This window comes from Typopeltis vanoorti, chromosome 8 (genome assembly GCF_054136105.1).
Source record: "Typopeltis vanoorti isolate ZY-2024b chromosome 8, IOZ_Tvanoo_1.0, whole genome shotgun sequence".
NCBI lineage: Eukaryota > Metazoa > Arthropoda > Arachnida > Uropygi > Thelyphonidae > Typopeltis > Typopeltis vanoorti.
In genome coordinates this window covers 109,114,936-109,140,823 of record NC_143556.1, presented here as the reverse complement: position 1 = coordinate 109,140,823, position 25,888 = coordinate 109,114,936, and the positions used below count along the sequence as shown (strand labels likewise).

At 33.1% G+C, this 25,888-nt stretch overlaps 1 protein-coding gene and 1 pseudogene across 2 annotated transcripts in view; one reads left to right on the top strand and one right to left on the bottom strand.

Moving 5' to 3' along the window:
- Nucleotides 1-25,888, bottom strand: part of LOC150104274 (uncharacterized) — a 224,188-nt gene that overhangs the window by 47,152 nt on the left and 151,148 nt on the right. For both annotated transcript variants that reach the window (XR_016548687.1, XM_090396879.1), the window contains exons 35-42: nt 23,087-23,227; nt 22,006-22,087; nt 20,010-20,533; nt 16,911-17,052; nt 15,839-15,970; nt 10,680-10,800; nt 9,352-9,512; nt 3,781-3,894 (exon numbers count right to left, since the gene is read on the bottom strand). Coding sequence is in view for 1 of the 2 variants with exons in the window: in XM_090396879.1 (XP_090253005.1) it covers nt 3,781-3,894; nt 9,352-9,512; nt 10,680-10,800; nt 15,839-15,970; nt 16,911-17,052; nt 20,010-20,533; nt 22,006-22,087; nt 23,087-23,227 (1,417 nt within the window). In the remaining variant the exon portion in view is untranslated. The remainder of the gene's footprint in view (nt 1-3,780; nt 3,895-9,351; nt 9,513-10,679; nt 10,801-15,838; nt 15,971-16,910; nt 17,053-20,009; nt 20,534-22,005; nt 22,088-23,086; nt 23,228-25,888) is intronic.
- LOC150104275 (U2 spliceosomal RNA) lies at nt 23,340-23,516 on the top strand (annotated as a pseudogene).

Genomic DNA, 25,888 nt, shown 5'->3' with positions numbered 1-25,888 from the left:
AAGAATGAAATGTCCTGTAGAGTAATATTTCTTCTTACCTATATCTCTTTAACGAAATACAGCCATCAAGCTACATCGTTTATTCTCAGTGACTGTACGTATAAATTGTTTGATCATATGGGAAGGAAGAAATTCGAATGCATTAGCACAACTCCGATGAAACACATCTGAGTTGTGTTAATACTCAGATGTGTTTCATCTGAGTTTTAACACAACTCAATGTGTTAATATTGATTCATGTGAGCCATTTCAACTGTTTGATATGTGTCAGAGTTACCTCAAGGAAAGAAACGCCATAATTAATCAATGGCAATCCATTTGTTTGCCATTATCTCACAGTGAATTTCCCTCAACATGAAGAGCAATTTCAATGTCTCTTCGTTAACATGAACTCATACCGCTTTCACGTTCGCGAGCATTTGCGCTGATGCTCTTAAACGTTGCAATACCGACGATGTAGAGCAGGGATGCACAAACTTGTTAAGGCCGAAGACCGCATAGTCCCACTGTTACTTATGGGAGGGCCGCCAAAACAAACTTGAAAGTTATCTACCATATATTGTTTATTTTATTTATACCTATCATAATTGTTACAAAAAAGGTAATAAAAAGTAAGTGAATTTAATTTGATGCGTGACATTGCATTGATTCGACAATTGTTTTGATATTTGGTTCGAGTTTTGTAGTAGCCAACCCCAAAATTGATTCTAAATTTTCATCAGTCAAGCGGTTTCTATTTTTCGATTTGTTAATATTCATGACTGAAAAAGTTTGTTCACAAATATATGTTGAGGCAAAGAGGGTTGCACATTTTAATGCATTATCTAGCAACCATTTATAATTGTTTTTATCGACACAACGATTGACGTTTAATAAATTGCCTTCGTTAAATTTATTTCGCAGGATCTCATCGTTTTGAATGTCGATGAGTTCAAGCTGTGCTGATTCGGGTGCATTTTCGGGCAAAATGGCAAAAGGATTGCTAAATAAATCTAGCAATGGTTTCACTTTTTTAAAATCGGAAAACCGATCCTTGAAGGCTGATATCAAGTTATCAATATGTTCAACATACACAGTTTGAAGTTGACATTGAACTTTTCAGAAACTTTCTTATAATTAGGAAAATAGATGTAATTCCCTGACTTCAGTAGAATTTGAAATAGATTTTAACTTGCGCTGAAAAGACAAAATGTGGCCGTAAAGTTGAGTAACCAATTGATCTTTGCCCTGAAGTCGCGTATTTAAGTATTTAAATGATTAGTAACGTCAACCAGAAAGGCTAAGTCACATAACCAATCAGGATTTTTTAATGTCAGGGACGTTTTTGTTTTTTTCAGTCATGAAGATTTCAATTTCATCAATAAATTTAGGAACCGCTCCAATGTTTGTCCACGACTTAGCCACCTCACTTCTGTGTAAATAATTAAGTCACCATATTCACTTTCAATGTCTTCAAGAAACGTTTTAAATTGTCGGTGGGATTTTATGAAATTAATCGTTGAAAACACAACTTTCATGACATGTTCAAATCCAAGTTTCTTAGTGCACAAGCTCTCCTAGTGGATTATACAGTGGCATTGTATCAACTCATCGTATTGCCATCCCAAATGCTGTTTCAATAATGTTACCAATCCAGAATTAGCTCCTATCATGGAAGGTGTTCCATCAGTCGTGATACCTGATAATTTTGTCAGATCTAAATCAATTCTGGGACACTGTTCCAAAAGCCCAGTGAACATGTCATTACCTTTCGTTTGATCTGACAATGAACTCATTCCAATCAGCTTCTCACTTACCTCAAACGCTTGCATTATTCCACGTGCAAATATTAACCACTGGGCTGTGGAAGTAACGTCAGTTAAATCATCAATAGCTAATGAAAAATAGGCAAATTTCTTTGAATAAGATGTTAATTGGTCCTTTACATTTTCCGACATTGCAGTAATTCTTCTTTGCACAGTCATCTGTTTAACTGAATTTTCTCAACATTTTTGGCTGATTCAGGACAAATTTTTTTAGCAGCTATCTCAAGGGAATCTTTAACGAAATCTCCATCTGTAAATGGTCAGCACCTTTTTGCTACAAGGCAAGATATTTCAAAACTTATTTCTGCTGCGATTTCCGAATCTTGAATAGGTTTTGTAAACATCACTTGCTGACCTGTCAATTCTCCTTTCAAAAATAAAATCTTTTGTTTACGTAGTACTTCGGGTAGATTTGAAAATGTACAATGCAGACTTTCATAGTGTCTTCTTATATTGTATTCTTTTGGTATGGCTACAGCACTTTTGCAAATCAAGCACACGATATTATTAAACGACTGCACAAAACCATATTTTTCGGTCCAGCTATCCTGAACTGCCGTTTTTCATCCTGTAGTTTGCGTTTCCTACTTGGCCCTGCTTTATCCATTGTAGAATTTATTTTTTGCCGTATCCTAGGGGTGATAATTAATTGTAGCAACCGCACCTACGAAAACAAAATACTCATACGACAAATAGACGAATTATAAAATTTGTTAACATTATTACTAACCGATTATCGTAAGTAGACCAGCAATCGTGACGTCACAGCTACTTTGCTTTGCGCATGTACCATTTTAAAAAATTACTTATCGTGTAACTTGTTAAAGTTAAAATAATAAACGATGAGGCGTGCCGCCAGCAAATCAACGGAGGGCTGCGGTCTGTGCATCCCTAATGTAGAGCTACTGAATGAAAATCGCTATCATTATTACTACCAAGATGTTTGTAGCCGAGGTATTTGTAGCCATGGAGAAGGCTTGATTTGGGACGACTTTAAGTAACGTGTGCAGAAAAGCTTGAAAATAAGGCAATTCTAGCACCTGAATTAATCATATTCCTTTTCATGATTTCTTGAAAATTGTGTGTGTGTGTGTGTGTGTGAATTCAGTGATTTGTTGGTTGAACATGCTATGGAAGCAATTTAAGGTGTGAGACTCGAATAACTTACTATCTGTTAACTACACGTGTTCTTCTTAAATGGAGATATGAATAAAATAGAACATTTATTGGCAAACCAAAGCTTACACAAAGAAGAAGAAATTCAAAACAGAAAGATAATTGGTCATTTCTTTCGCCAGAACGATGTTTTGTATTAAAAATAATACAAGAAATTTAAAGGCTGTGGAAGGTCCGGATTTGCAATGTTTATGCTATGATTTAACAGTAGAAGTGCAAGTCAATAGAACACAAAAAGGGAGGAAAAAAGAAAACCCAAATTTAACTAGAGATTGGAATATCATCAAAAGCACGACAGAGTGAAGTGGAATTTTCTTCCGTTATGGGTTATGGCTTGATATTATTGAAATTCTTCAGCGTATCTGCGTTCGACCTAAAAATGGTGAGGAGATCAGTGTTTAAGACATGCTTATGGAAGATCTTGCAGCATGAATCGTTTGAGTATTAAAAGGCTGAAGAGAAGGAGTGAAAGTACTTTCATCATCAAAATCCTGATAGATTTTGAACATAAGAGAGAGAAAAAGTCGGAGAGAGGATCATAAAATGTTACTGAAATGTACCGTAGTGCAGTTACTGTAGTACAGTTCAGTACCGTACTTACTACAGTACTGTACTTACTACAGGTTCATAGAAATATCAAGAGCGACCACATGAGTTTGTTTAAATCTTACTATGGCCTATGTCGAAACATCGATAAGGTTAGCGAGGACATCTGCTGTAGACAGAGTTAGATTCAAAAACATAATTCCAATCCAGTTTTATAAGTTGCTCATAAATGGATTTATATTCATATACTTACGATATTCCATTCAGGATCAATTGCCTCCATTCCCTTGCTTTCAAAAAATCTAGCGAATCCTTCACTGAGCCACACATCATTCCACCATTGCATAGTAACCAAATTGCCCATCCACTACATAAGATAAACAAAACAAACAATAAAAAATTGCATCATTTGTGCATCTAAATATATATAAAATCAAAATAAATGTAACTATTAATTACACATACTAACCTCTGATAGAATTTTTGGAATGATGATTTGATTGAAATTTATAAATGATATACTTTAGATGATATAGACTATATGATATACAGAATGTATGAAATAAAAAGATAGGAAAGAATAAATCAAACAACTGTTGATTTGCAGAGATACAGATATGAAAAACTGCATTTTAGGCTCAGAGCATTGAAAATGTTGTGCAGACTTTTTTGACACATCCTTCTGCAAATGCAGTTGTTATACAACTGTGCCCCTGGCTGTACGAAATTTGATGACTTGGCATTTGAATAGGGATTAAAATTGTTCAACTCACTTTTGTGAAATTCAAACAGTCTAATTTGAAAATTATCCCAAAGTTATGATCATCCTAAAAACTAAATTCATCTATAAAATGGATTTAATGTTAAAACATTTTTAGAAACAAATGTAGAGACAATTTTAGAAACAAATTTCCATAATTATCAGAAATCATTTGCATGCTTTCTCGGTTGTTGCATTGTTCATAATTAGATAAATTAAATAACGAAAGTGATACTATTCATGTTTCGTAACAAATAAGAGTTATTTCACTTAATTTCCGAAACCACTTCTTCCGTTGTTCCATTATTCATAATTAGGAGAGAGAAATCAACATAAAAGATCAAATGACTGAAATCGTACTGTTCATTTATTAGTCTATTTCGTAATATATCGGAGTTATTTCTTTAGTTTCCGATAATACTTGTTTAAACCAAATGCAGTTTTCAAACAGTAATTTGGTGATATTGTTACATATGGTAATAATAACATTAGAAAGTCAACAATGTTCGCGTTGCTGTCAGTCGTTAATATATTAAACAATAATGATAATTCGTAAAGTGAAATTAGCTTGAAAATAAAATGAGAAACGCAAAAGGAACAGAGTACAACCAGATATATGTGAAAAACATGAAGATTATCTCTGCATTTCTTGTGCATGCAAATTTATAACTTGAAGGGAAGTAATGATTAGAATTTCTCAAACAAGCTATTATTAAATTTGAAAAGTTTATTTCGCAGCATTTCCGGTGATATAGCTTATGTTATTTCATCTTCAAGAGAAATTTTAAATTATTCTCTCATGAACATTTCTCATGCACGAATATACGCTTTATTTACCTCAGTCACTAGTTCCTAATATTTATTTTTATTGATTCTGCAATTCTTGTGATTCATGAACTTTACTAATTTCTCTTCAGTTATTGAGTATAATAACAATCATAAAAATAACTGAAAAGAAATTATAAATATCCATAATTATTTAGACAAATAATCAGGGAACACGAACTAAGCTAAAAATGTTTGCCATTTGAAACTTTAAAAAATTATGAAATCAGAAACGTCCGGAACTAGTTGCCTTCCTATCTTTTACGTAAAAGACACGAGGTCTGCCACCAGTCCCGTATATTCGCCTTTTATTACTGCTTTTGATTAAACGTTTTTCTGTCCTCAGATGCTTCAAACGCATTAATATAAGTTGCCATGAGGAAGGGTCAGTGCGTGCAGTTTGTGCTTTGTTAGGTAGGGGACAGTTTAAGCCGAGAGAATTTAATCTCTTTATTCTGTGAATTTCGAAACTTAGCCTTTGAGATCTCAAAAACATATGTAGAGATAATCCCATCCACATACAAGCATTGGTCGTGATTGGCTAAGGCTAAGATAATCCGATATCCCTGCCACTACATTGTCATATGGATACTTTTATAAAGCATCCAATAGGATACTGGCAGACTCACACTGGCCGGTGATAATCACCAAAAAACTTAGAGACAGTCACAAATTTCCAAGCAGGCGGAGAGCGAAGACCATATTCACTCAGCTAATCAGGAAAGTTTGCACTTATAAAATAATTATAGGTTTATTGTCTTTCAATGTCAATGGAAGCCAAAAAAAGGCTTTTTTTAGTGACAAGGTGCATTTCACAAATATAGTATTTTTATGTAGTGATATTTAGATATCATTCATTATCAGAGCCACTGATAACACATCATTTCTATTGTTCAGTATTAAACAGCCGCTGCTTATTGGAGGCTTAAAATGGTTCGAAATACGTCTGCAGACATTTGGTGTTGTTTGGTTAAAACAGTTGGTTGGTTAAAATCTGTGGCCGTATGACTACATGCTATATACACAATATTGAATTGTTTCAACTAGTTTTCTGATTTTCAACCTAAATTACTTCGATTTAAACCGAGATTGAGACGATGTGACCAGTTTTGTACCGTTCCTGCATGTTAAATTTCACTGAAACCAGGCCAACCAGAAGAGAGTTTCCACACAAACCTATAAAATAAAAATAACGAATATAATAGGTACTCGGGTAGGTTTTAAATGTGTTCAATATTGCCCAAAAGTACTTGGGCAATATTGAATTTATCTTTCTTGGGTTACTAAAGCTTTTTATTAGTAGAATCAGTCCAGTACCATATTTTTCTGCCTTATATTGTTTCTTTGCACTTACTTTAGTAACTTACCCATTCATAATTTTAATTTAATGTATTAATTAAATTAAAATATATTTTATTAAAAACAATGAACATTAATACAGTACATTACCATAAAATATATTATTTCTTGTCCAAAGTTTAAGAGTTACCTACCAGTTTCTTGATCTGGGATTGATGGTTATCTGCTAGTTTATTATTTTAGATCTCGTTTGATAATTTTTAAGCGCTGATGTGTAGACCACATGCAGTTCATGGACATTTTGAACGTATTCTGTCGTTTTTTTTCTTTTTTCCAGAATATAATATAATCTGGTACTGCTCCAAATTATTTTAAATTGACACAATTCTCTAAAACTATCGAAAGTGCATGACACGAAAGTATGGTTATCTACCTACACCTACTGCTCGATCATACTCCACAATGACATTCCTGTTCGTAAATTACCAACCCTGAGACTCTATAGCTCAGTCAATATCGACAATGCCTTTTGGTTTCGAAAATCTCGGTACGATTCGTGTCGTCCTACATTACGACTTTTTATAAAGTCATTTCAGTAAACAGTGACGTAGCCAGTTTAATAAAACGGAATCAGAACAGCACTTCCAATGGATGCTACTTGGATGCAGGCAGAATTACAAATATGTCTGAACAGAACAGAAGAGAATGAAAATGCCAACTATTCTGATTGACTACCTCTCGAGCAGAATGGGTTTAGTTCGACTCAGCATTTGAGGTGCTGAGTCGACTAAATTAATGGCTACTGTAATACGTAATTGTAATTCTAATAAATTATTGGTTATTATAATATACACTAATCCGGAATCTAAATTAATATAATTATCTGCTCTGTACCAAAATACACAAACGTTTTTCATTATATTTTTCATTGTGAAAAAAAGTAAACGAAAATGTGATTCAAATCGCAGTTTTCGTCTAAACAGTGTGTATGGCACTTATGACATAAAGTGTAGTTCTTTTCTTAAATTTAGTTAATGGTTGTATTTTATTTATTTCGATGTTATTTTTTGTCTGACTTTAAAGGGGATGCAGGTGTAGTATTCTGACAACACTTGGAAAACTCACATTTGTATTTCATCATAGTGGTGTTAATTAATCTAGCTGAAATATTTTAAAAATATTTCAAATTATTGAAATATTATGAAATCAACCCAGTAGAAGGTATTTTGGATTAAACCTGTGACTAAATTTATTACTCTTTTTGTTCAAAACAATCGTTATTTTACAATAGAAATAAAGCTTATTGGATTTGAAAGCTCACGCAATCGCATTAAGCAAGCGAAACCAGATTTTTTTTTCTGTATCTTTCAAGCTGTCATGAGTTCAAAAAAAAAAAAAAAATGGTGATGATGACAGTTGCCAGCAATCTTCGTCATGAATTTAGTATATGCACTTCGTTATTCTCTCTCTCTCTCGTTAATAAAATTTGAATGATTCTGCTTTAATTTTCTGGGATTTATCCTTAAAAAAAAAGAAGAATCTTGTCTAGTCACTGTTGTGTATCAGTCGGTTTCGACGAAGTCCTTTAGTTGGATGGACTGGGTTCGAATTCCCATGGAGCGAAGAACCTTCATCACGGTTTATTGAATTAAAGATGAGTAAGCCGGTCTCATACGGAAGTTTTTCTCCCGGAAACTCGGGTTTTTTTCATCTCTCAAAATAAGCAAACCGTCCCGGTGAAGACATAAACAGCCTTAGGGGAGGGGGGGAAGAGGCAGAGGAGCGGCATACGAGCTGTATTAAAATACCGTGACCTCTAATCAGGTTACCGTAGCAGTCCGGGGGGGGGGGATCGAATCGTTTTTGTAGAATGCATGTTCTTCGAGTCATTCCGGGTGATAGCAGGTTGCATCACGAACTTAATATCTGGATATAGCCAGATATTACGTTCGTGCTGCCGTCTTATTATGATGGAAGCGTCTGTTTCACTCATAAAAGTTTATAAAGTGTCATCCAAGAGATTTTCGCATCCGTTTAAGATACCTTTGTTTACAACGATTATCTGTTATATTAAATTTTTTTTTTTCATCAGTGCGCATATAAAAACTCAACCTAGGAGAACTGAATTGATGAAATATGGTACCTAACATCTATGCTAAAATTTGTCATCCAATAAATTTTGGTTTAAATCAGATCATTTCTAAGTTACAAATTTAGACAAAACGAACCAACGTACAAATTATAATATATATATATATATATATATATATATGATAAATGTCCTGTAAAATCTACACTTTTATTTAATTATAACTTCTGAAAGTTTTATTGGTGAACCCATACGTTTCCTACACTATCACTTTAAACGGGTCTTGTTTTATATGATTTTATAGGAGTTGCAAAATTAAACAATTACAGCCTTTATACCCTTATATTCTGACTAACCTCTCCTTTGCTGATGGATAGGTTATTTTCAATATTAAATATCTCAATATTCAATTTGAGAATTTTCTAGACAAAGAGGAAAACAGCATGAGCACATTAATCAGTTTTAGTTCCCTTTCTAAAGAAGAGCAATATGTACAATATTGCTCCTCAAACTATTTACAACAAAATGTACAATAGGTTGAGAAATCATCAATCCCTGCTTCAAAGGATCACGTGAAGAGCGTGCCAATGCATCACGCGTTCTAAAGATAGAAAATGGTCATTGCTAAGTCAACAGCGGAATCGAGTTTTGAACTGATGTTATAAAGTTATTCCGATAATATCTTTAAAACATCCCTCAGTCGTGCTCATTATTGCTGTTGAGCAGAGTCGTTTCCTGCGAAATGTACAGAAAAATTGGTTAACTGGAAATCAATAGTGATCTCAAAGTATCAAGGCAATTTATAATTACTTTGGTAATAAAAAAAAAAGAAACTACGTTTCCGTACTTACCATATGAGCTAATTCATGTGATATTATAATGGTTATTCTCTGTTTATTTTCATACAACTTATCTGGTTCATCTTTATTTAATAATAAACTGTCTTCTCTAAACGTGATAATTCCCCAGTTTTCCATTGCAGCGCCTTTAAGCCTTGGTATGGCAATCAGATCTAAAATAAAACAATAGATTTAAGAAATTAAATATAAATAAAAATCTTTACCTTTTTTAGAATACCTTTACATTTCTCATTTCTCTTTTAAAGTGTTTCTGTTAAAAATAAATATGGAATTTCAGATACCAATATTACACTTAATATTTGTGTAATGCCGTTATCATTTGTGTGATCTTTAGAGGAGAGAACATTATCGACCATAAAAACAAAAAAACATGTTCGATTTTATCCGATTGTTAATTCACGTACAGAACGAGAATACGTGAACGAGGTATATCTGTAATTCAAATGAATGAAACTTGTGAAGACCAAGTCTCTCTTATACGTCTCAGTCCGCTCCGTTAATATTTTGTGTTTAAATGTAGTCTGTTTGAAAATTTCACGCCTGTTTATTATCGTAATTAGAGCAGAATGGATGTGGATCTTAATTGTGAACTGGGAATTATACCATATACGATGTGATTGATTGTTCTAGTTAAAGATCAAAGGAACAAAATACGCACTGTCTGTAGATACAATATTAAGAACTTAACGAGGAAGACGAGATAAATATACATATAAGAAACCCAACTCGGAAAGCACAATGGTAAAACCAAGATATGAAAAGTGGAGAATACTTAATAATCTTATGTCTAGACGTAACAATAAAAAACAACAACACTTCACTTTGAAGAATTTTAATATGATTAGATTATTATTATAACTAAAGATATTCAGGAGCAACTGCATTTAAGTTTAAAAAATGCTGAATAGATCGAAAATCGTTGCAACAGACACTAGAAGTATCACAGAAACCACAACAAGCCAGTGTACAAAAGCTGCTTGTACATTGAAACTTGGTCATGTACATCACGAGTATGTAGACGAAAACTAGCACATTATACCAGATTTCATTCCTAGTTCCTGTCTAGTCCTATGAAAAGTAGAGTATATGTCACATGAATAATCATCCATCAGTTTTAAAATTTATCCTATTTCTTGTAAGCAGTTAAGCATGCATTGAACAATCGTGTTCGACTGTACTTCTAATAGAAGAATTGTGTTCAGACTTCAGATAACTTTATATAAATCCTTTCTCTGCCGTTCAGAGTGAAGGATATACTTTAGAGTTTCTAATATTAAATATTTTATAATTTCGGATTTAAGTGAGAAATCGGTTCATACCAAGCTTTGGAAGTGGATATGTGCTGTTGAAATATTCCTCAAACACTGGTAGCATGGTTTTAGCAGAATTTAAAGCGAATCTACCTTCTTCAATACGATGAGGAGCTGCATAAACACGAAGCTGCAAGAATTATATGAAACAGAATTACCATAAATATACAGGGTCAACACTAAAAATATTAAACAATAAATATTAAACAGAATATGTAACAAATGTGATAGACATTTAGCTATTAGAGATTTATGTGGTTATAAGAAACATAACCGTTGAGATAGTTTTGGTTTTATAAAATTAAACATTAAAATCTCTTTGGTATACTGCTATGATTTGGAAAAATCTCTGCATTTGATTTTTAAAAATGTTGGGCAAAATAGTCAACTATTGGCATATATTTTTTGTGTAGAAGCTACACGAAAGAACTTTTTACATAGAATCAAATTGATATGATTTGATTGGTTTGAAAGCTGTATTGATCAATGTGAGAATGTCAAGGGAATCAGGAAGGTAGATAAATAACAGCATTTAAACTTTAATTATTATAAAATTATTAATGATCACAGTGTGAATTAACTGCATAATTGTATTTATTATTATTTTAGTTTAATTTCATAATAAATAATAACTAGTGAAGAATACAAAGAATAATAAAATACAATTTGATGTTTTGATTCCTCAATTTTTAAAGTTCCACCGAAACCGAAATTTCACCACTAAGCGTGCTTTAAGAATTTTACATCGCACAGAAGGTTCCTTACCGAAAGAACACATAAATCATACGGGGTTACAACTTTCTAATATTGAAATATTTCTAATATCTTCCTCATTTCCTAAGAACATCTGGAACAATTTAGACAGATTTACCTATGACAAATTGGAATACGCAAGAGAGAATGAAGAAAAACACTGTGAAACCTAATAATAGGAAAAAAACTGCCTAAATGACTGATTATACCCCATAATGAAATAGTCATCAACAAATCCTCATGAGCATTATCTGAATTTGAACTCAACATTCTTTCACAAGGTTTCAACTTTACGATGTCACTGAGCAGGATTCCAAAATTAACCTTCAAAACATTCTACAGATATAACAGATTTTCTTCGTATCTAAACAGCCTCAGTACTTCTACAAGCAAAACTACTTAGTAATAATCCTAAAAAAATGGAACGATTGGCTCTAAAAATATTTAACAAGATAAGAGCATTGTAGTATTTAAAGCAGACGAAGATAACACACAACACGAGGAAATCTACAGACGAATATAACCAAAGGAAAACCTGATCCAGAAAATAATCAAAAGGAAACTACGTCTATTTGGTCATATATGTAGAATGAATGATGAGAGAAAATTAAAAACGATGCTGTTTGGAATGATTGAAGGAAAGAACAAAAGAGGAAGACCAAACAGATGACTACAAACTTAGTCATCTTGCACAAAATAGAATGCAATGGAAGTCATATCAAGATGGCATCAGACACCTACGGGCATTGGATCCATGGTTGTTGATGATGATGAGTCTTATATAGACGTTTGTATCATTCAGTATCGATTGCATTTTTCCGATTGGCTCTATGGTCTTCATTAAAACTTGTATCAAGACTTGCTTGATTCAAGACGTTTTGCTAGCAGACTTGCTAAGTCCTTTCCCACATCTATTTACACCTGGCACCGTAGATCTCGTCACATATTGCATAAATATCGCTTTCTTCACATTCCAAGAAGAAGAAGAAGGAGAATATTTTGAACAGAAAGAGAAACGTAAATTAGGTGTGTTAGAACACACTACTGAAAGCAAACTTCAAGTATTATGAGAGCAAACCAAAATGCTCTACAAAGATTACTTTTTTTTTCTCAAGAGATTCAAAGAATCAGGTGAAATAATGAAACATCCTCAACAGTGAAACTTAAAATAATGGATGATTTTACATCATGTCTGATCTTCTCTATTTCAACACGACAAGCACGCGGTTACCAGTAGTTTGTAACACACCACAAACCAGCAAACAAGATCGTAGCAAGTACTCACTTTCCGTTGTTATTCCTGTTTTTTTTTTAATATTTGATTGTGTACGTTACATGTTATACACCTATTTTTTTAATTTATCTACGCTTAATGATGAAAAACACAAGAATTTTCACGAGAATAGAAGAGTAATCAATAAAAATTATTCTATTGCATTTGCTTCATGTGAAATAATATCGGAAAAAATTTCTAATAAAATACAACACTCAGTAAATCATAATAAATCGCAGTCAGATGAAAAGTCTTGACAATGAATACGATAAATTCTCATACCGTTGCTGAAGATGTGGTTTGCTATTATCCTGCGCTTATCTTTGTTTCAAATATGATTGAAATCTGATCAAGAATCATAAACGTGATTCTGAAGCTATTACCGTAGCCCAGGGCTGTCCAAAGCACTGCCCGCGGCCGCAATGCCGCCTGTGGATTTTGATTTTCATGAGCGAAAAAATAAAATAACAATTTGAATCGAATGCATATTAGATATTTTAATTCTATCACTAATCGATAATCTCGATGTTGGTAATTTCATTTGGTGCTTTTACATCACTATATATACCAACTTGTTTTTCAAATATTGGATGTGACAAAGAAGCGTTCTTACACTGTTTTGTTCCAACGCGCATGCTCCGGGAGCTCACGGTGAACGTGAACGCGCGATTAGTGCGCAATTATTGTTGTTCGTTTGTTCAGCTTTCGAAGTTGTGTCGCTGCTGCTCACCAAATTACTAGATATGCATTGTGATACGGCCCTCGTATAATTTTTTTTAATGCGGCCCTCGGATTACCTAAGGTTGGACAGCCCTGCCGTAGCCTATCACTTCCCATTCTTTATAAGCATCATTAAGGTCAAAATTCGCTCTACTATCACTCCGGCTCCAAGATGAATATTATAGTTCTTCCATTTTTATTCGATAGGTATGTAACACGACGCAATATGACATATTCTAAACGTTGATTCCAATTAATAAACGAATTAAAGCATTTTGAAAATAACCAAAAGAAATAACAGTTATTGTACTTCTTTTTTTTTTTACTCCACTTCCCATCTCTCTCTCTCTCTCTCTCTCTCTCTCTCTCTCTCTCTCTCTCTCTCTCTCTCTCTCTTTCTTTCTCTCTCTCTCTCTCTCTCTCTCTCCTGTTTCTCCTGAAATACCTATATGGGTTGCAATTAGTTTCGTTTAAATACAAAATTCGGAATGCAGTTATCTCCTATATATTCTCCCTAAAGAATATCAGGCGAATAGGATTAAATTAAAATTGCTGTTAAGGGAGGTCACATCCTATGCAGATAACTCTACAAGTTTTATCGTTTAAATGATTATGGCAAATTTATGACAAAAATTGGAATAAAGTTGTTTCCGATATTATGTAATGTCCTGTGAAACAATAGCAACCTGATCTGACTAAAATGAAGAACGGGCAGTTGTAGGTCTTGAAACGCACACACACATGCTGGTTACAGGTCACAGTATTCATCAGTTATCGACCATTTGGACTATGGTTTTCTTGCGTTGCATTCCATTGGCAATTTCCGTACAACCGATCTGAAATGAAGGCTAGATGTGGAGGGGCGGGGAAGAAAAGTGATGCAAACACTGCAATTTGCTTGTTAAACGGATTTTTACTGATCACATACTTTCGGTTATTTCGATGGTTATGTTCTGCTTCTAAAAAAGAATCACACCTCATAGAAACACCTCATAATAAAAATCGAGCAAATACTGAGAACACAGAAAATTAGTTGCAGTTTTGGCTATTTAGCTGGAATATATATATACATTTTAAGTTATTTAGCATCTAACTGATCTCTGAAATATAAGAGGTATTATAACAACAGCAGCTGCAGCGATATGACGAATTGCTAAAAATGTCAGTAAAGCGACCTCTTCTCAACTACACTGAAGTTTCTGTTTCCTTAGAGCTTAGCTCTCTTTCACGCATGAAATTAATTTCGATTAGATGTACTTATATTTTTATCTAAGCTAAAACACACATTGCCTGGAAAACTAGGTACCATACTTTCTATATATATCTAGGATTTCCAAAAGAAATGTATGTGATCAGTCATGAATAGTGATGTTCACTTACCCCTGAGATCTCAAATACATACCCCATTTATAAAATAATGTTTAAATAATATTATATTTCGATATGGACAAAAGCATTTCCCGAATATATTGCTAATAGGTTATCATTAATTTCACAAGCGATAACAATGGTGGACAGTTCAAATTTCTATTGAAAATTTCTTATGATAAACTTAGAATCCAGAATATAAATTTTAGGTGAGCGTGACTATGTCAGAACGATGACTCAAGAGTAGAGAACTTAATCTTCAAAGATAGCTATAAGTTTAAATTATTATTATGTTGTCTACAAATAATCTATGAAAGCATATATCAACCAAAACAGGCCAACGTCTTGTTCAGTACAGAATAGGAAGTTCTATTGTAATTACTTATTCGAAAACTAGATTTTCCTGGTGAGGAATGGAGAAAAAGTAATTGTGGACAATGACATTCACATTTTATCTCTGTTTTAGACGCTGCAGAAGGTAGAATAATCTCATGGAAAATATATCACTGATTTAGCCAAGTGTTTATCTCTGAGATGTTAATTTAGTATTTGCGTACATCCTACAGTGTTATATTTATGGTCATGAGATTATTCGGCTTAATTAGCTATCCAGAGTTAAAAATTATGCTTAACTCATCTGAAAATAAGAATGGTCTTTGACTAATTCATCTGATATAAATGGTTTTGCTTGACTCTTAAATCCAGTACACTACAGGGAGACAAAGAAGGATCGCTGAATTAATTAACAGGAAATGAAATGCGATAACTTGAATCATTTTTTTAGTTAAAAATCCCTATGTAATGTTTCTTACATCATCGGCAAATTTGAGTATATTTTTTAATAGTTAAAGTGTATCCGTTTCAGTATCCGCGAACTGAGTCACGTAGGTTTTGTTGGTCTCTCTAGTTAAACAAGTAACAAATGTATTTACTGCATTTCAACAATGCAAAATTAATTGTATAAGATTTTAAAAATCCATAAAAAATAAACGTATAATTTAAACCATTTGAACAGTTTGCAAGTTTTTAAGTCTTACAGGAAAAAACAACTTACTGTCTGATTATTGTCATTTACAGTCTCTATGAAACTGAAGTCACAAATAATAATGCACACGAGATACGTAACCATGGGAACTGATTGCTGAAATACAGTTTCTTGAAGTTCATTGCTTTTATTGAAGATTGTCTGAAATAGAAACGCAGCCATTAGTCATTTCATTATGTTCATTATCTTCAATTATTCTTAGGTATCTATAAATAAAGCTTTATCGAAGTTATTAAGTAATTGTTTAAGAACACATGATAGAAGAATATTACAGTGAGCAAAATTCACAAAACCGTTTTAGCAATTTCCAAGCTAGCTATCTAATACCTTCAGATTTAAGAATGAGCATTTTGTTTTCAGAAATCTAATATCAACTATTCTTTCACAGAAATTGGGTAGATAAGGATATATAATTCTTAATAACATAATGAAATTTGGGAATCCGAATACCGGAAATGAAAAGGTCATTAAATTAAGCGAAAGTGTAATTTTGTTTTTCTTTTCGTGCTGAAGTGTAATTTTTGAGTTCAAATTAATGCATATGTCAATCATTTATGAATGAAAATTCTTATTTCATATTCTTCTTCTTCGGGATATTAAAACTGGATAATGCGAACCGGCATCATTCTGATGAAATATTAATGAAAATTAAATTATCAATCTTCGCTACCTGCACATAAAAAAACAAACGTACATTAAAGTTCCCTAGACTAAGCAGCACCTATTAGATCCAACCATGTACCTGTACGTCTATCTTTATTGATGTTATTTCCAGCAGTGATCTTAATTTTTGTTTCATCTGGACCAACTGTGAGGGATAATTTTTTAAAACTCTTCGAAATTATACAAATTACCATCTCTTTTCTCTCTCTATCTATCTTGCTCTCTCTCTTATACACACACACACACACACACACACAAAATCCAATGGGCAACTTTGCATATGATACGGTCTAACAGAGAACAAAATATGTACAGTACACTCAAGTTTGCTAACGAACGAAATTGTGTGCTAATTCAATTATTTCTTTTATCATCTTAAAATATTAAATTTCAAACAAAAACCAATATTTATATTTACCTCTACTGGCATATTAGACAACGCGAAATAGCTTGAATCATGAACGATGGAAATTTTAAATGTTGCTTTAAATGTTGGTTCATCAAAGCATGGGAAAACTTTTCTTGCATAGGAAGGCTGGAGTTGTGTTAAGACCAGTGATCTGAAAGAAAATTGAAGTGCACGTGTTTTACATCAGTGTATTCAGAATACAAAATCATCAATAAATATATCGTTTATAGCAGATGATGATCTGAATGGATTTCAGAATTAGTATTAAATTTGGGTATCCACTTTATATATTTTAATAGCAATATACACCTGAGGCAACATAACTTATAGGACATCAATGCAGTGTGTGTGTGAAGAAGAGGATTAACAAGAAAGAAGGGTTTCGTTGATAGCTGATCGTGTGTTTATGTTAAATTTATATGAAGGAAAAATAAAATTTCCCTTAACATTTCTCTTAAATGCCCTTAAAAAGTTTCGTAAGGGAATAGAAAATTTTAAGCCAGAGGAGATCGTAAAGAGATTGTCATCACTTTCACGAAATATTGTGCTTCACAAATCCAAATTCTACCATTCTGGGCCGAGGAATTGTGCAGAGTGTTGTTAAGAAGGTTGAGATTGGAAATTGAGGTTTAGGCTGTAAGCTAAGGTTCCGTTAAGAACATTAGATCGAGTTTAGATGTCGGAGTGGTGGTGCACATAATTTAATTCGTGCTAATAGCCGAAAAGTCTGTATATTCCAGAAAAATGCTTCTTTCTACGTAGTTTCAGTCGGTAAAATACGATGCCCGTTGAAAATACAGGATTAAAATCCCGTCTAGTACTCGAAGAAAAAGAAAAACCTTTAGAATAGCGTTTCAAAATGAAAATGAGTTAGCCGTTCTCGTACGTTGAGGGCCGGGTTTTTAATCTCGAAAGAAAGGCAAACTGGCCAAGGAAGCAGACCTAGCAAACCAAGAATATAAGATTTACCCCATTTAGTGCACTGGTCAAGTTTCCATTAAGCCAAATCATTTAGCCCCGACAGACGGCTGAGATCAACACGTAAGGAGAGTATAAAAGTGAAGAATTATACTACCCAACAAATGATATCTGGCTTTTGCAATGACTTAACTTCCAAGATTCGAACCAGTACTTTCTTCCAATGACATTTCTCTACCCTGCACTTAAAGTGCACTATATTAAAACTTGAGTTGCGTATACGTTGGGATCGAAACCTGTTCTTCTGGAAACTATATTAGTATTTTATTTTCTTCTTGTGATTTACCTTTCTTGCACGTTTAATTTTCCTTGGAATGCTTATGTACCTATGATTTCAACTCGAGTTAAGAAAGCTTCCGTAGTGTAGTCAGGAGGGTGACACAATAGTTTTTGCAATGGCGTGAGTTCAATGTAGGATACGAGGAATCAACATCGAGGCATTACTATTGAAAGTGAAGTAGACGATCTCATATATATGTAGTAAGCTTTCATGCCTGAAACTCGGTTTTCATTCGCAAAACAAACAAATTGTACTGAGAACACACGTAATTAACAAATGACATAAAGAATGACTCGTAGCTTCAGTTACTTTGATTGTAATTCCAAGTTCCAGTTATTGCATATTAACGTTATTCAATTCCTTTGATCCAGGTTATTTATTACTTATATTAAAAATGGCAATGGCACTTGAAATATCATAATGTAATCGGAAATTTTGGTCCATCCTTCTTTTCTTTTTTTTCTTCAAAAAATAGCTTTACACTTTCTCTTCTCCTTGTGTAGCAAATGTGACACAATTTTTAAAAGCTTTTTTTTTTTTTTGCAAATATAAATGTTTCATTTAAAACTTCATATAATTCGTTATTTTTGCTATTTCAATAATTTTATAATTCATTCAGTAAAATCGTTTTCGGATAGATATCTTCGTTCCTTCTAAAGTGTTCTTCTATTCCAAGCATCTTTTGTTAAAATGTAACGTTATTTAAGAAAAAAATGTAAATACATAGGTATTTAAGATTGAACTCTTGCAACTTCTTTAATATATTTGCAGCAAGAAACAACTCTATTATCAAAACCATTTAACTTTCAATCCACGAAATTAGATATTTTTACATTAAATCTTATTCTTTTATCACATAATGTAATATAACTTTTTTAATTTAAATAAATAAACATTTTACGTGAGATTTACTTCGTAATGAAAAAAAGAACTACCCATTTCTTAATAATACGGGGCCACAAATGTGTTGTGTAAATTGTGCAAATAATAAGAAGAAGAACAACAAGAAGAAGAAATACCTAAACCTAGCATATGCTAATTAGATAAGTATTATGACTACACCTTTAGTCGTGAAATACAGATGTACATATAGATCGTAATTTTTCAATAAAAGTATAAAAAAACAGCATTAAATGTTTCTTCTTTTCTTTTTTTATTTTCTGAAGGTTAATGTCTAACACAATCTAAAGTTGTGCTGTGTGCTATTTCTCCAGCACGCACGCACGCACACACACACACACACACACACACACACACACACACACACACACACACACACACACACAGCCAAAATGTACGAGTATCTTGGCTTAGCTCCTAATGTATTCCATTTTTAATATCAGGCCCGTTCACGTATTGTAGCATCCTCATTTTCTTACATTTCACGTAGCACGATTTTCAGATTTCGGATTCAGACTTGGCAGTAAAGCTGGAAATCATATAACGGTTACACGCTATTCAGCAATACACGACAGTTTAACGACAAACACTTGACATAAAACGTTTTCTTCGAAGTTTACTTTGAATTGCAAAGTAACAATATTCTGTTGAAGTCTGGGTAGACATCACTGAAGATATTACTTTTAGGCATGACAGTTTATCAGCAGAAAAAAAAAGTTAAACAAAAGATTTTTCATCTCAACAAGCGCTCTGTTTACAGGAAAAACAAATGTAATAACCTGATATTTGTTACGGAGTTTTTGGCAACCGCAAGGCAGAATTTCGGTAATCTAGTACGTAGCTTGAACCTTCTAAAGTGTATTCAAATAGTTTCTTATTGCTGATTTTAACTTGAGACAAATAAATTAAATTTTCTCAAAGAATAATCACAGAAATTGTATTTTATTTACCTTTTCTTTCCATTGTCTTTGTTTTCGTAGAAACTGTAAAATATTCCGGATAATTCATTCTTAGAAATCTTCCCCGTAAATTCAAAGCGAAGTTCATAATCTCCGGAGGGTAACATCTCGTTCATCTCTATCACCCAAAATTTGTTTTCTTCATAATAAAATGTTGACATGTATGGGATCACTCTCCTTGTTTGAGCCTGAAGAACCGTGGTTTTATTGATAATAAGGTCGTCAGAGTGAAGAAATACGTAATTTGTGGGCGCTGTAATGTCAACCGATATGCTCACGCTTCCTTTGAAAACGTCCATGTTTTTAACGTACTCTATTTTCAAATCGTAATGAGTTGGAAGCACGTAAGATGATAACCGTGTGTTAAGCCATGGAGTGTATGCTAAAATCCATTCAAGCAATTGTAGTTTCCGATGAGTCATCCAATAAATGTTGTTTTTCACATTATCTAAAGCTCTTTCTCGAGCCCTTTTACCAGCTCCTGCATCCGGATATTTCATAAAGAATTCAGCCATCTGTAAAGGAAAACGAGATAAGAATAAATGCAAATAGATTTTAGAATTCTGTATGGGTGCTTAAAGGCATGTACTACATATAACTTTCAATGAATGAAGGTTGCTAAAAACTATTTTAACAGTAATTCCACACATACACCAAAAGCTATACGTAAGTTGCAAGTAAGTGTATAAAGATTGGGAAAAGAGAAAACTAAAGCTGGAAATATTCTGCTGGGGATATATGAACTCGTTTATCTCATTTCTAAGTTGAATAAATAACAAAAATATGTAAATATGAGTGATTAATTTCACTGTTTCAAGAAGAGTTTTTGTCAAAAGTTAATATCACTTTTACTAATATCACTTGTGAAATCACAATATAACAGAGAAGGTGACGTTTTCCACCCTATGGTGTTTTTTCCTTTTTTATATTTTTGTTTTATTTTAAGATATTTCGATTGGCCGCCATCACCGTTATTCACCCATTTTATTCCAATATTGCAAGATCACAGTCGGCTTCTGGTTCTTATACATTGGCTGTCTAGTTTTAAACCCACAGAACCAACTTCTCTTCCATTCTATTTATGGAACATGTATTCTCACTTCATATTCCCTAAAACCTTCAATTATTCAAGAAACACATCGATAGATTCCTTTCTACCCGTAACCACCTACTCTCAAACAGCTGTATACCACAAGAAGAGTTTTTGTTAAAAGTTAATATCACTTTTACTAATATCACTTGTGAAATCACAATATAGCAGAGAAGGTGACGTTTTCCACCCTATGGTATCCCGGGCATCATTCTTCATTGCATAACTTCATCAGATTAATCGGAGATTTATTTTTGCAACCCCAATTTGCAGGATACTAAGATAACACCTGCGCAACAATTTCTTCAAAACATGTCAGTTAAGTAATTTAGTGACGCCATTTTCGTAGCACAGGTTGAGGCATATACTGATCAGCTCCTTAGAGTACTGATGGTCTTCATTAATTCTTTTAAAAACATTTGTCCAGCACCGCTGAATAAACTACAGAAATTTATCTGCGATAACATTGTATGGATGTAATTCTTGAGGGACAACATGATGTAAGCATTAATCACATTAATCTTGGGTGGCTTACATTGGAAAATCAGTAATTAAAATTAAATACCTTCAATTTAAAAGAATTATTTTCATTATTTTTTACAATATTAAACGTATTCATTATTTTTAGAATGTTAAGTGATAATGCTGGGTTCTAAAAACATTTCTGCAAAGAACTTCAAATAAGATGTTGCAAAATATACATGATCCAAGTATTAAGGTAAATGACTAGAACGATTTTTCATCAAAGAGCAGATAAATTATGCGCTCGCTCCAAGATTTCATTCATTTGAAAAACTAAAGCACACTACAATAAAAAGGGAAGCAACCCCTTATAACTGGCTTAGAAAAATTAAATTACTCCATTGATACATACCATGTACATACAATTATATTTACCTCATGTAATCTTTCTTCTGTAGCAAAATGGCTACATACTGACGTCATTGTGGATGCTAACGAAAAGTCATTCAAGGTAAACCTGTAAAATAAAAGATATAGTTCATGAATTTCACGAGATATTATTTATAAGTTCATGTATAATTATTTTGGCATTATGTTTTAATGATAACAAGGAATCTTTTGCTGAAATTCTGCCATCTCACATTTTGGTTTTAGTAAGACATTCGACATATTACCAAAAGAGTTACGATTAAAGAATTCTCGATCAGATGACTTCGCTATAATTGGTGCCAGTTAGTGCAAGTCGCTGTCTATAGATAGAGAAGGAGCCTATCACTTGGTTCATCACTCTCATTTCAGAGTTGTAGTTGCGTTATTGAAAACGCCGAGGTATGAAGTGAAACATTTGTTATCTTTGGGATTTACACCCAATCAAAATTTGGTGGACTTCAAGGAACAGCACACGCGAATCAAATTCTATTTCAAGCTAGAGAAAAAATAATGTCAGATTCGCATCGTTGAAGATAAAAGTACTAAAAATTAAAGATTGTTAAAGGGAGATGGGTGGCAATAATACTGAATGTTCATATCGCCAATAGTACTGCGGTAATAAGTAAAACGGGCCGACACGTTTTTGTAAATATTAGCAATGATTTAAAAGTTTATTGAAAAATGTGGAAATTCCGCAGAATATACTAAATTAAAAATAGGTAGTTAACACAACGTTAAGCAAGGAATATAATTCAAGTGATTTACTGGATATTTTGAAAGCATAGAATAAGATAATTAAAAGAACTTAGAAACAGTAATCCAGTTCAATATCGAGATTTCTAATAGGCAATTATTCTTTTATTTGAGATTTCTTCCTTTACATCGTTTATGTAATGATTTATAGTTAATATTCCTACATATTGACTTTTGGCACTGACAGATATTGTGGATAATGAACGTGTGGATTGTTAAAAAATACCGAACTTTTCACTATTTCAGGATTATTTTTCCTCTAATTATTAAAAAGTTAATAAAAAGGAAAATAAATAAATCACCTTTACTGTTTATTAAAACCATTGACAAATACCTTTTAACTAAGTACGTCCAGTTATTTCTAATGAAGTTCCACACTAGCGATAAACCTTTGGGATTTTTAGCAATGGCTCTGAGAACGGAAAAGTAGTCCTGCCTTCTAACTAGATTTTCATCTTTAGCATAGTTCAGGAATCTGATTTTGAGAAAAATAAACAAAAATAAACATAAGTTTACTGCAGTAAAATAAAGTTATATGCCATGCATCTGGGATATATTAGGGAGGACGACTAGCGAAGTGATAAATTTTCACTTCTCCGTCGTTTGGCTGAGATAAGAAGTGTAGTATCTGTTCCTATCAGCTTAATATCTGATACGATCCACAAGACAACTGATTTTTGGAAGGCGGCGAAATGTTTGGGATTGTCTCTAGCTTTGCTGTGGGTTGCCTGGTATTGTACAATCTCAGATCCCGCTTGGTATCTACTATATACCGGTATATAAAAAGATAAGTCGAAATTTGAAACGTTTTTATGTCATGTTTTTTGTCTTACCAGCTTACCGGCTTACCAGCCCAACACTCGGGGAGTTGGGCGCCGTAGGCACCAGAAGGGGGAACCCCTAGTATATATATCAAACTTTAATCGGTAATCAAAACGCAGCAGATTACTCTCTGTATATCAAAATATTACGATTGGAACTTACTACATGAAATCACTGAATACGATGCTGAGTCAGCATATAATTTAACACTGCGGGAACAGCGCTCGCGCTTTTATAATTACGCACATAATTATAACAACTCCATCCAATAACGATTGTCTCTCTTATAATAGCATATTATTGCTGTGGTTTAGGCTTAGAATTATATAATCCAGAAATTTTGTTGTACAGACTAACGGACTTTTTATATCATCGTTAACACTTTGCGCCTTCTTCTTTGTGTCTGCATCACTTAGGAAAACATAAACCAAAATCTGCGCACAGTAGTCCAGATGAGGTTGTGTAATAGCATTGTAGAGAGGCAAGATAACTTACTTTTCTTATAACTCAATGTTCGTTTCTTCAATGTAATTATCCTCTGAGTTGTGTTCACAATCTTTGCTATATGAGCCCTCAACTAAAACGTCTTATGTACTAAAAGTCCAAGTTCATTAGCTTGAACAATTGAATAAGTGACAAGTAGCTCTGGATGATCACGTAGTAAATTTCATGGATACGCTGTAATCTCGCAGTCTAGTGGTAGACACTTTACGTGTCCAGATGTGAGACTACTACTCTATCTATTAAGGTTCTGAAGTGCCGTGAAGTGTCACGGTCTATATTTTGCATAAAACGTTTACGATAATTCTTATTTAAATTCTCAACTACAATTTGAATAAAATGGAAAGATTAATATGTCAGAGCTATACTAGTATATCAGTCATCTAAATATAAATGATTGATACTGGTATAGATCAAAGATCTAAAAATCAGAATTATATGGAAATAAATCATTCCTTTTAAATTATTGTTGCATAGACTCATTGGTATAAGTGACAATTGAATAGCTTACGATATCTGAAGTTATGTAATGAGCAACGATAATAACAGTTGTGCTGTGTACGCAGAAATGTAGAAGACAATTCGCATCAGGGATACATTTTATGGGAAGATGAGGAAGAACGAACAATTCCTTCATTTTCTAATAAAGTAATAACATACTAATAACTGTCCAAATAACATAACGTATTGAATTATAAAAATAAAAAACAAAATCACAGGCAAATGTTTACATGCAAAGGTATTTCACATGAAGGAAAATAAGCACCACTCAATTTAAAGTGAATCAACATAAATGATTAACATAAATAATATTTTTTATATTATCGAAAACAAATGAAACACTTTGTTTAATAAATACAGGAAAACCTCGCTTAACGCGATTAATTAATCCATCAATTAATGTACGCTAAGCGAAATTGCGTTAAGCAAATACAAAAACGATAGGAATAATTATAATTCATCCATCAGTTAGTGTAAATTTGAAAAAAAAAGTATAAACTATAATTAGAGGATAAATTCATCAAAGTTAATAAAAATCAATTCCTTGAATTTTTATTTAATGTCTAAACATTTGATTGAGTTACTTTTTTTACAAAAAAAAAAGTAAAGATGTTTGAATCGTGCTCGACTTTTTCATCTTGTCATGCAATTTGTGATAGCTTTATCAAGATTTTGGTGTACTTCTAAGCTTCGTTCCATATCAGGATCAGCATCAAACAAAATTTTCTTAGCATGTTCAATGTGATTGAAAACTAGCTCAAGTTCTTTTGCAGTTAGCTTTTTAGTCGTAATATTCTCTTCTCCTTCGCACTCCTTATCTTCTTCTTCTTCTTCATATGCACGCTGTTTTTCTAGTTGAAAGAGATCATTCTCGCTTAATTGTTCTGAATGGGAATCGAGCAAATTTCTTACATCTTCATTACCCAATTCATTAAATCCAAGTTCTTTTCCAATCGTGCTGATTTCTTCAATAATGTTAAATCTTGGATTTTGCGCAAGAAAAACTAACATAGGCTTGAGTTTAAAGTCGCCTTCTGCATTGCCTCCTAATAAAAGCGTAAGACGATCTTCAGATACTTTGTATCCTGCTTGAGATGCTTCAGTTTTAGCTAGGAAGGTTTTTGTTGGCATACGCTTCCAAAAGAGACCAGTTTCGTCGACGTTGAATATTTCCCGATCGTCATAACAGCCCTCCTGAATTATCTTTTGCATTTCTTCAGGAAACTTGGCCAAAGAATCTTTATCAGCAGCAGCAGATTCCCCAGTTATTCTTACGTTATGCAGTGTAGCTCTATTTTAAAACGGTCAAACC